Genomic DNA, 12500 nt, shown 5'->3' on the forward strand with positions numbered 1-12500 from the left:
ATCAGACTGTTCAAAGTGGGAATGGGAGTTGCTTCCAGGTTGCTCTCTCATCAGAATCATGACAAACCACCTTGAAAGTGAACCATCCTGTAGGGTTCTCGATACTAGAAAAGGGCAGAGTGAATGCCATTGTGTGGGCACATTCAAACCAGGGTCAATCCGAATCCTCAACTGGGCCGCATTTACATTTTGAGGCTTTTTTTGTCTTACTTGGGACACCTGTACATGAAAAGGAATGCTTCTTTCAATCTACTAATTCCTGGCACCTGAGATACACGTGGATATTCAATATGCAATACCTAGACAGAAGATATGTGTGTTCGAGTTCAAGGATGCTTACCATTCCTAAAGTTGCCTCGCCTTGCATCCTTTCCTCGATTACTACAGTAGCTCCTCCCTCTTAGGATAAGAGGATGCAAGGAATGGAAACAAGGATGTAAGAATCAAAGGAAGATGTATATGTAAAAGGGAATGTCCTTGCTCACTCAAGTGTCACTTAAGACCGAGAGTATTCAGCAGAGACAGGCCACTTTGGGAGTAATTGGAATGCCGGTCAACGGATATAGAAAAGGAAGTCCCGCCTTACAGGTAAAAGAGCCAGTCACCTTTTAGACACATTTACATTTATGCATTTGGCAGATGCTTTTATCCAAAGCGACTTACAGAGCACTTATTACAGGGACAATCCCCCGGAGCAACCTGGAGTTAAGTGCCTTACTCAAGGACACAATGGTGGTGGCTGTGGGGATCGAACCAGCAACCTTCTGATTACCAGTTATGTGCTTTAGCCCGCTACACTACCACCACTCCATATGCACATGCCGTATTAGCTATACAAGCCAGAAACATTTCGTTTTTTTAGTGTAGAGTTAAAGAAACACATTTTGCGATGCCAATATTGTCAGATTTTACTGCTAATTTGAAATATGTTCTTTGATCGTAATCATGACCAACCATTTTGGAGATTTTGGTCTTTCCCCATTTAAGTAGATGGGAGCTGCACTCATATGCCACTTGTTTACGTAGCAAAATAGCCACGAGAATGAGAGCATACCAAAGATGGCCGCAGAGTGGACTGAATTGGTAATGGTCTGCACTTAAATAGCGCTTTTTTTTAACCTTAGAGGTTACCAAAGTGCTTTACACTGTGTCCCAATCACCCATCCACACACACATTCACACACCAATGGCGGCAGAGCTGCTATGTAAGGTGCTAGCCTGCCATTGGGAGCAACTTGGGGTTCAGTGTCTTGCCCAAGGACACTTCGGCATGTGGAGTCGTGTGGGCCGGGAATTGAACCACCAGCCCTGTGATTGGCAGCTGACCCGCTCTACCACCTGATCCACAGTCGCCCCATTGCTGAAATGCTTCAGAGCGCCATCTTTGCGTAGCTGCATTACATCAGAGCGCTTACTGTTATGTTGTTGACTTGATTCAACATCACTTGATGGTTGACTTGATGGTTTATATAAGAACCGTTGTGCCAGATGTGAAGGGGAGGATGATTTATGCGTGTCAGGTGTCGAGACAAAAAAAGTCTTCCGAATAGGATCCACCTGCGCAGCCTTGCTCAAGCCTCCTCAGGAAGCTCCTTCTGTCCTCGGTCCTTGCCTCCTCACGGTGCCTTTAGGTAACTGATTGCATTAAGAGTTTCTGACCGGTGTCCGGGTCACGGGCTCGAGGGTGGAGAAGCTAGGAAATGAAGATGCACAATTTAAGAAACGAGAAGCACCCCAACTCTGCCCTACCTTACTGATCTGCGAAATGTGCAAGTTGCAGTTGGGGGATGAGCTGAAAAGAGAACGGTCAAGCCGGACACGTTCACTGTGTCCGAATATCCATACTTCCCTACTATGCCAAAAACACCATGCCAATGGAGTAGTACAGTATGTCCGAATCCTCAGGATTCATGAAGCAGTAAGCGAGATATACCTGGATGTACTAATATTTCTGGCTAGATTCTGAAGTGCGGATCGACTGGACGGTTTAATACCCCATAATCCTTTTCGAGCTGTGGCGATATCATGTTCAAAGCACTAGATTTAAAAGAACGTTGATGAAACACGAGTTGTGCAGCTTTACCAAAAAGTAATCACGTACAGTCTTGGTATGTTCTGTATTTGATGAAGAATGCACTTCTCAGTCGGTAAAACAGTATGTTCTTTTAGGTATGCATGCAAGTATTATAAATAGATTCCGGATGCACTTCATTCGGGGATGTGGCCATTGACCCGTGACCCAAATATATGACATAAGAACAACAACCGTGAAAATAATTTACTCTGCTTTTGTTAAACAACATTCTTGGTATATACAGTATATTTCACTTACAGTTGAAAAGAGACATCCGACTCATTGTTCACCTCTTGAACGTGACATTGCCTCAGCTCCTGAGGGATTATGGGGTAGTGAAGTGTCCAGTCGATCCGTACTTTAGAATCTAGCCTTCCGGCCCCACCTGCCGGCGGGTCTTCCCTGCCTTCTTGGACCTGGGAGGGAGATAAGGGGAGGGAAAAACAAAAAAAAGAGACGGAAAGGCCAACACGGAGCAACAGCGGGAGAGAGAGAAAATTAACTGTACTCGCTGGTTCTCTGATACGCCGTAGCCTGGTCCTCAGTCACACCTCCACCCTCTAGTGGATGACAGCCGCTCCTCCACGGGTGGATTGGAGTCAGTCCTCCGGCCCTTGGCGGACAGAATGCCCTGCCGCGTTTTGGTGGATGGTAGGGGTCTCCTCTGCCCCTGGCAGTGGTTCTACCGCTCCAAGCGGTCGACAGTGAGGTCCTCCACGCTCACGGATGGTGGTCTTATATTTGACCCCGCCACGTTTTAGTGGCCGGTAGGGAGCCCTTCCTCCCCTCGCGGTCGCCGGTCATTCCTCTGCTTTCAGGCAGCCGGGCTCCTCAGTCCTCCGGCGGATGGCCACGGCTGCTCCTTTTGGGTGGATGCTAGTGGCGAGGAATCTACTACGGCACATCCCTCCTCTTTCCCAGGTTTCGGCACCAATGTAAGGGGGTAAAAGGGTTTGCTTTGAATACCGTTAAGGTTAAAAAGGAGCTATATAAGTGCAGACCATTTACATATAACACAAACGCGTTCAGGGCAGCTGCTTGTAGCTCTCTCTCTGCCGAACTGCTGCCTTCGGCTGCCTTTATCCCTCTCGTGGGCATGATTAGCCTAATTAGGGGCTGTGCATGTATCATCACAGCCCTCCTCCTTGCCACATTTTGTTATTGTTTTACTTTGTTTTGACTGTAAGATACAGTTCTATTTATTAACATTAGTAAATGCATTTCTATATTTACTGTCATTATCACATGGAGAATAAATGTGTTCATGCAAAAGCTGATAAATGTGTCTTTCAGAGGCTTTATATGGAGGTATGATGAAAATGAGGTGCATTTCAAACTGTTCTGAGACCAGTGCAGACAGACAGCACACTGGCGGTTAAGTCATGCACTAAATAGGGAGCAAGGGAGCATCCTATAGCTCTCCTATAACTGTTCTGAGACCAGTGCAGACAGACAGCACACTGGAGGTTAAGTCATGCACTAAATAGGGAGCAAGGGAGCATCATATAGCTCTCCTATAACTGTTCTGAGACCAGTGCAGACAGACAGCACACTGGAGGTCAAGTCATGCACTAAATAGGGAGCAAGGGAGCATCCTATAGCTCTCCTATAACTGTTCTGAGACCAGTGCAGACAGACAGCACACTGGAGTCATGCACTAAATAGGGAGCAAGGGAGCATCCTATAGCTCTCCTATAACTGTTCTGAGACCAGTGCAGACAGACAGCACACTGGAGGTTAAGTTGTGCACTAAATAGGGAGCAAGGGAGCATCCTATATCTCTCGATGCAGTTAAGTGTGTTCACTCCTAAAATCTGATCAAAAGTTCAGTTTCAGGCTGCAGATGATGTTTGGATCACTCAACATGTTTGACACACATGGGACGATGATCATCAGTACATAGATTCAACATTTATAATGGATCATTTTATTTGAACATGGTTGACTGTGATTGGACAATGCTGGACATTAATAGAAAATCAGCTATAATGTCTTTAATATATCTAAAACATGAATAATAAACACCCCTGACACATAATACAAATCTGACTTTCTATAGCTTGGTATTATTTAACATTTCCAACTTAGTCCCGCTGTCCTCATATGTGGACATACATTTTTACGAAATCTATTTGCTCTAGATTTATTTATTTTTTTGCATGTTTATTAGATGCTGCTAGTTATAAATCAAAAAGAGAAATGGAAAATGCACACAGCAGTCACGCAGGGATCTCAGGAAGATATACTTTATTTCAACAATACTTTTGTAACAGATTTCACCAAAATTAAATGTCACAAATCATCCACTGCAGTGCATTAAATAGATTGACTGAAAGCTTTTCAAAGCTACAATAGCTTGAAATGGTCATGGCTGAAAAGAGTGTTCAATATCCAGGGACTCAAGGGCATGCACACGTATACTTGGTGATTTCCAGAATGTCCCATGAGTTCACCAAAGCACAATGAGACAATTGGAGTGAATTCATTCCTCTTCCTCAATAGGGAGTCCACAGTAGACACTGTATGGAACGTCCTCAGCTCCCCTGCTCTCTCTAGAAGGAATGGTATTCACTGTTTGGGTCTAAACATTAAACTAGAGTTTGTGTCCTGGAAGCCAAACAAAACAGTGGGGTGGCTGTTCCACATTGTTTGTTCTGACGTAGACAGACCTGTCTCATTACCATTTATGTCCCATTATGCATATACAAGCATGGAAGAGATGAAAAGACATTAATGGAAGTCCAAGAGTTTGTTAAAGTATGCACCATGCACCACCTACATTTAGCTTAATATGAGCAAAGCATTTTCTATAAAAAGCTGCGTTGTTTTATGCTATGCATTGTCTTTCATACTACAATAATTAGGTACCGCCTTTAAGAACCAGGGGTGACACATAATATTTAATTCTCATACATCTCACGTGACAAAAACATTTAATTCTACTCTTACCTCTGACAGACAGATTATAGCTTTGATCAGTTTTATTAGGCTGCCCTTTGACCTTTTCATCAGAGGAAAAAATATGCTGATTGAGTCATTTATGCCTCCTGTAGCGAGCTTGACCAAATGCCTATTTTATCTGATATTTTGATATGAATTGACACACATACAGAGCACCTCTAACCAGAGCCAACCAGCCATGACCACGGGTTTTTCCAGTGTATGCTCCAGGTCCCTTTCAAGTCGGTCACTTCGATGCTGCGTCAATTGCTGACGCTATGGGGAACTCCTCCCAGGAGTGACGATATCAGAAGTCCTTTAAAATCACATGATCGCAATGAGTACGGTCTCATTAAGACTGTAACCCTGTTTTCCTGAAAGGAAGGAACGAGATGCTTCATACGTTTGCCGCACTACTGAATATTTCGTTGTTACGGATTTGAGATATGCGCTCATTTCCCTTCAATCTCCAGGTTTATATGCTCCCAGTGATGTGCGCATCAAGGGAGAGGCAGCAAACCATCACCGTCTGCCAATAAATTGGCATGATTTTAAAGGGCTTCATATATCGTCGATTCTGGGAGGAGTTTCCCATAGTGTCAGCAACCGACGCAGCATCTCGTTCCCTCAGGCAACCTGGGCTATAGTCGTATCCAGACCGTTTGTCAAGAGTTTTCAACAGAATTGTACTATGTTATTGAAGGACGCGATTCTGGTATTGTTATCGGGTACGATACTGTGCTCATGTGCTGGTACTCGTATTCCAGGGTGACCATACGTCCTCTTTTTCTCTGTCTTCTTTTAAGGCTCTTAAAAAAAGCGTCCGGCTAGGATTTCTAAATTTACGAAAATTGCCCGGGATTGGGCTTTAGTTGCATCATGATGTGCATCTGAGTGCATATTTGCATTGCTTTAACCCCTCTTTGTAAGTCCAGCCTTCGCGCACACCAGTTGGTCAATTATAAGAAGCTCTCAGCAACTATTGGCCAAATTCCTGCCTGTCAATCTCTCCGCAAACGTTGTGGATTTGTTGTGTTCGGCATCAAAAAGTTACTTGACAGTAGCAGCAAATGACAGCTGAGTGGAAACAATACCCAATATATCAAATATCTTATGCTGTGTTGTTTCTCAAACAAAATCAATCAAATTGATCTTGTTTTAAGGATTTTTAGATATTTTTACAGGAAAACAATACAAATAATTATTATCAAGAATATGATTTTTGCCCTTATATCAAAGATAAACAACTACATACAAATCAATTATGATCTAACATTAATTTTCTTGATATTAAATATGATCGTGTCTGGTCACATGTGCATGTAAAACGGCTAGAAATAGCATATATACTGTATTGCACCTATAGACTGTATTGCACCTATAGACAGTATTACACCTATAGACTGTATTGCACCTATAGACAGTATTACACCTATAGACTGTATTGCACCTATAGACTGTATTACACCTATAGACTGTATTGCACCTATAGACTGTATTGCACCTATATACTGTATTGCATCTATAGACTGTATTACACCTATAGACAGTATTACACCTATAGACTGTATTGCACCTATATACTGTATTGCACCTATAGACTGTATTGCACCTATAGACTGTATTACACCTATAGACTGTATTGCACCTATATACTGTATTGCACCTATAGACTGTATTGCACATATAGACAGTATTACACCTATAGACTGTATTGCACCTATAGACTGTATTGCATCTATAGACTGTATTGCACCTATAGACAGTATACACCTATAGACTGTATTGCACCTATAGACTGTATTGCATCTATAGACTGTATTGCACCTATAGACAGTTTTACACCTATAGACTGTATTGCATCTATAGACTGTATTGCACCTATAGACAGTATTGCACCTATATACTGTATTGCACCCATATACTGTATTGCACCCATAGACTGTATTGCACCTATAGACAGTATTACACCTATAGACTGTATTGCATCTATAGACTGTATTGCACCTATATACTGTATTGCACCTATAGACAGTATTACACCTATAGACTGTATTGCACCTATAGACAGTATTGCACCTATAGACTGTATTGCATCTATAGACTGTATTGCACCTATAGACAGTATTACACATATAGACTGTATTGCACCTATAGACTGTATTGCACCTATAGACAGTATTACACCTATAGACTGTATTGCACCTATAGACTGTATTGCACCTATAGACTGTATTGCACCTATAGACTGTATTGCACCTATACAGTATACACCTATAGACTGTATTGCACCTATAGACTGTATTGCATCTATAGACTGTATTGCACCTATAGACAGTTTTACACCTATAGACTGTATTGCATCTATAGACTGTATTGCACCTATAGACTGTATTGCACCTATAGACTGTATTGCACCTATAGACTGTAATGCATCTATAGACTGTATTGCACCTATAGACAGTATTGCACCTATATATTGCACCTAAGACTGTATTGCACCTATAGACAGTATTACACCTATAGACTGTACTGCACCTATAGACTGTATTGCACCTATAGACAGTTTTACACCTATAGACTGTATTGCACCTATAGACTGTATTGCATCTATAGACTGTATTGCACCTATAGACTGTATTACACCTATAGGCAGTATTGCACCTATAGACTGTATTGCACCTATAGGCAGTATTGCACCTATAGACTGTTTTAAGACATCACAGACTTTTTACTTTAATATCTTACCAAGATGAGAATTGTGAAGTGTATTTGACACTTTGTGCATGGGCACGGAACACTGTACTGCAGATAGTCATCGATCAAGGTGTCAGGGGCTCAGACATTTCGGCAGGGATAAAGAGGAGTGTTCCAGGCCCTCTTTGGTGCCGGAGTACACTGTTCCATGGGCTCTGGTCGCTGGTTCATGGTGCAGGGGAGCATGACAGATCCACAGAGCTGCGGCAAGATGTGTTTGAACACTTGCAACTGCTTTTGTTTTTTACCCCACACCAGGAGAAATGGTCTCTAGAGGGGTTATACTGATATAGTGTAATGGGGCAATAGTTAGAGGGCACAATTTGTCAACTTGTGCAAATACTTTTAAGACAGCAAGATGCTTTTTTGAGTAACAAATCAAGATATTTCTGATTTAAAATAACCACTTCAGAAAAGTGTGAATCATTTCTTGTTCATTTTAATCACATTTGACATTTTATAACATCTCAAGTATTCTATAAACAAATGAATCTCGATTATGATTGGATCAGACAATGTGAGCTCACTTTGAACATTCTTCATCACAAATCTATTTACCCCACTTAAGAAAAACAATGTGTTTAATTGGGGGCTTTAGCCACTGCAACAGGGGGCTTTTTACCCCAAATACTCTCTTTTCACTTACTGGACAGTTTGATATAATCATCTAAAACAAAATTGAAAATGACAAATATGTATTTTGCCTGAATGTGATCATTTCCAGGATATTCATTAGTAACATACATTTACAATATTTAAAAAAATATAAAAAATTAGATCAAATGACCTCAAAATCAAACTTTAGACATCACACGCAAAGATCTCATGAACAGGAAACATTTTGCAGTTCATAGTGACAAACAGCTGTTTAAGAAAGTGTGTGTGTGTGTGTGTGTGTGTGTGTGTGTGTGTGTGTGTGTGTGTGTGTGTGTGTGTGTGATTGATGATATTTAGTGTTTTGGGAGTCTTAAAAAACATTATGAAGTTGACAATCTAATGCTTTGTGTGTGTGTGTGTGTGTGTGTGTGTGTGTGTGTGTGCATGTGTGTGTGTGATTGAGTGTGAGTGTGTGTCTGTGCGTGTGTCTGTGCGTGTGTGTGTGCATGTGCGTGTGTGTGTGTGATTGAGTGCGAGTGTGTGTCTGTGCGTGTGTGTGTGTGTGTGAGCGTGTATTTATCACTTTGTGGGGACCAAATGTCCCCATAAGGATAGTAAAAACCGAAATTTTTGACCTTGTGGGGACATTTTGTCGGTCCCCATGAGGAAAACAGCTTATAAATCATACTAAATGATGTTTTTTGAAAATGTAAAAATGCAGAAAGTTTTCTGTGAGGGTTAGGTTTAGGGGTAGGGTTAGGTTTAGGGGATAGAATATAAAGTTTGTACAGTATAAAAACCATTATGTCTATGCGAAGTCCCCTTAAAACATGGAAACACTACATGTGTGTGTGTGCATGTGTGTGTGTGTGTGTGTGTGCATGTGTGTGTGTGTGATTGAGTGTGAGTGTGTGTCTTTGCGTGTGTGTGCATGTGCGTGTGTGTGATTGAGTGTGAGTGTGTGTCTGTGCGTGCATGCATGAGTGTGTGTGTGTGTGTGTGTGCATGTGTGTGATTGAGTGTGAGTGTGTGTCTGTGCGTGTGTCTGTGTGTGTGTGCATGTGCGTGTGTGATTGAGTGTGAGTGTGTGTCTGTGCGTGTGTGTGTGTGCATGTGCGTGTGTGTGTGTGATTGAGTGTGTGTGTGTGTGTGCGTGTGTGTGATTGAGTGTGTGTGTAGTGTGTGTGTGAGCGTGTATTTATTACTTTGTGGGGACCAAATGTCCCCATAAGGATAGTAAAACCCGAACTTGTTCACGTTGTGGGGACATTTTGTCGGTCCCCATGAGGAAAACAGCTTATAAATCATACTAAATTATGTTTTTTGAAAATGTAAAAATGCAGAAAGTTTTCTGTGAGGGTTAGGTTTAGGGGTAGGGTTAGGTTTAGGGGATAGAATATAAAGTTTGTACAGTATAAAAATTATTATGTCTATGGAAAGTCCCCATAAAACATGGAAACACAACATGTGTGTGTGTGTGTGTGTGTGTGTGTGTGTGTGTGTGTGTGTGTGTGTGTGTGTGTGTGTGTGTGTGTGTCGTGTGTGTGTGTTTATTTTATTATGATTCTGTCCATGACAGTAAGACCAGGGGCCTGATGTAAACACAGTAAATAAGGATGAAATGGACACTGAAATGTTTACACATCGGTTGTTTATATCAAATAAACTTGCCGTAAATGCGTCTGCATCTGTACACGGTGCTTATGCACTCTTTTACTGGTGTGAGTGAATGGGACTAACTCCAAATGTCCATGTAATAAACTGAACAAATGGATTCCAAATTCTGCTTCTCATTTAATAAGCCACCATACAACATTTAGAATACAAGGACACGTATTATATTTACAATAACTAAATGAAAATAAAATAATATATAAGCTGTAAAAAGGAAATATTAGTAATGGATTATCATGACGTGTGTCCTGTATTTCAATCGGTGTGTAAAATCAGAACTAAAACACTAAATATAATTACGAGTCAGCATTAATTCCTTAATTTTAAATATGTGTAGGCTATCTATTGTTTTATCCGAGATATACTATTTATAGTAGTTATACCTAGTCCACGTCTACATTACACCCTAATACAGTTTCGATAACTATTGATTTAAAACCAATAAATAATATATCGATTTTTATCTCACATCAGCAACACTCAATAAAGCATCACAATACTAATTACCCTACTTTTCTCCTCAGTTGCTTAACAGTGCAGCATTATAAAGTATGACACAAACGAAGCCAATCTAAGGATTGCGTCTCATGTAGAACATTCCAGAACTGTAGGAATCTAGAGCGATTCAGTTTGGCCCCAAACAACAGCACGGGACAGTACTCACAAAGGACCGACAGCTGACATGATCCAATTCGTTTTTCTCATCCATAGTAATCCAAGTGCTGATGGTCTTGACTGTTGTTTAGACTGCATTGTCAAAAATCTTAAGAGACTGCATGATATTTTCATCCTCCAAACCAAAAGAAACCATAATCACAATTAAGTATATAGTTCAGTCAAATACGTAATGAAAATAACTATTATTATGAATATCTGGTACAGGGAGAAATAACAAGAAAGTTGAACTTAACATTACTTTTTCGCAGCAATCAATGAATTCATCAATAGTAATTGCACCATCCTTGTTTATGTCCATTTTCTAAGGGGAGAAAAGAACATGTAATAAAAAAAGCATTTTGACACATGATTTATCCAAATGTATTGTGAGGTGCACTCTGGGAAAGTAGCCTAAAACGGTACATTTACTTTAATTACAAAGAATTTATAAATGATTGTGCCCAAGCTATCACAATTGCAAAAAGCTTTTAATGAATGTGCCTGCTGTACACAGTATTACATGGAAGAAAGTCTGGACGTGTTGTTTCAGTGCCTCCTCTTTAAGGCGTGGATGGATAGATTTCCCCATCAAATCATAAATAGATTTCAATATATCCAGCATTTCCTGGAAAAAAAGGTAAAGCACACAGCATTTGCATGTAATACATTACAGTGTCAATTTTGCTAAAAAAAATTAATTGAAGAGTTTTTCAGTTAAGACATAATGTCGAAAACAATATATTTATAAAATATATTTGTATCTGTTTTCAGACCTCTTTTGTAATTTGTCCATCTTTGTTGATGTCATAGAGATTGAAAGCCCAGTTCAGTTTTTCTTCAGTAGTGCCTCTCAACAGAACAGAGAGATCACAGACTAACTCCTGCACATGAACACAGATATGACAGGCTAACTCCTGCACAAGAACACAGAGATCACAGGATAAATCCTGCACAAGAACACAGAGATCACAGGATAACTTCTGCACAAGAACACAGAGATCACAGACTAACTCCTGCACATGAACACAGATATCACAGGATAACTTCTGCACAAGAACACAGATATCACAGGCTAACTCCTGCACAAGAACACAGAGATCACAGGATAAATCCTGCACAAGAACACAGAGATCACAGGATAACTTCTGCACAAGAACACAGAGATCACAGACTAACTCCTGCACATGAACACAGATATCACAGGATAACTTCTGCACAAGAACACAGATATCACAGGCTAACTCCTGCACAAGAACACAGAGATCACAGACTAACTCCTGCATATGAGCACAGATATCACAGACTAACTCCTGCACAAGAACACAGAGATCGCAGACTAACTCCTGCACAAGAACACAGAGATCACAGGATAACTTCTGCACAAGAACACAGATATCACAGACTGCACACGAACACAGATATCACAGGATAACTTCTGCACAAGAACACAGAGATCACAGACTAACTCCTGCACAAGAACACAGAGATCACAGGATAACTCCTGCACAAGAACACAGAGATCACAGACTAACTCCTGCACAAGAACACAGAGATCACAGACTAACTCCTGCACAAGAACACAGAGATCACAGGCTAACACCTGCACAAGAACACAGAGATCACAGACTAACTCCTGCACAAGAACACTGAGATCACAGACTAACTCCTGCACAAGAACACAGAGATCACAGGCTAACTCCTGCACAAGAACACAGAGATCACAGACTAACTCCTGCACAAGAACACAGAGATCACAGACTAACTCCTGCACAAGAACACAGAGATCACAGGCTAACTCCTG

The 12500-nt window shown here is 41.0% G+C and overlaps 1 protein-coding gene across 2 annotated transcripts in view; it reads right to left on the reverse strand.

Annotated features, from left to right (window-relative positions):
• Positions 1-8279: 8279 nt before the first annotated feature.
• The window catches only part of kcnip4b (potassium voltage-gated channel interacting protein 4b), a 15863-nt gene continuing 11642 nt past the window's right edge, over positions 8280-12500 (reverse strand). For both annotated transcript variants that reach the window (XM_052137341.1, XM_052137340.1), the window contains exons 5-8: positions 11473-11580; positions 11220-11324; positions 10959-11021; positions 8280-10832 (exon numbers count right to left, since the gene is read on the reverse strand). In XM_052137341.1, the coding sequence (XP_051993301.1) occupies positions 10785-10832; positions 10959-11021; positions 11220-11324; positions 11473-11580 (324 nt within the window). In that variant the 3' untranslated portion in view covers positions 8280-10784. The remainder of the gene's footprint in view (positions 10833-10958; positions 11022-11219; positions 11325-11472; positions 11581-12500) is intronic.

Source organism: Xyrauchen texanus, chromosome 11 (genome assembly GCF_025860055.1).
Source record: "Xyrauchen texanus isolate HMW12.3.18 chromosome 11, RBS_HiC_50CHRs, whole genome shotgun sequence".
NCBI classification, from domain to species: domain Eukaryota; kingdom Metazoa; phylum Chordata; class Actinopteri; order Cypriniformes; family Catostomidae; genus Xyrauchen; species Xyrauchen texanus.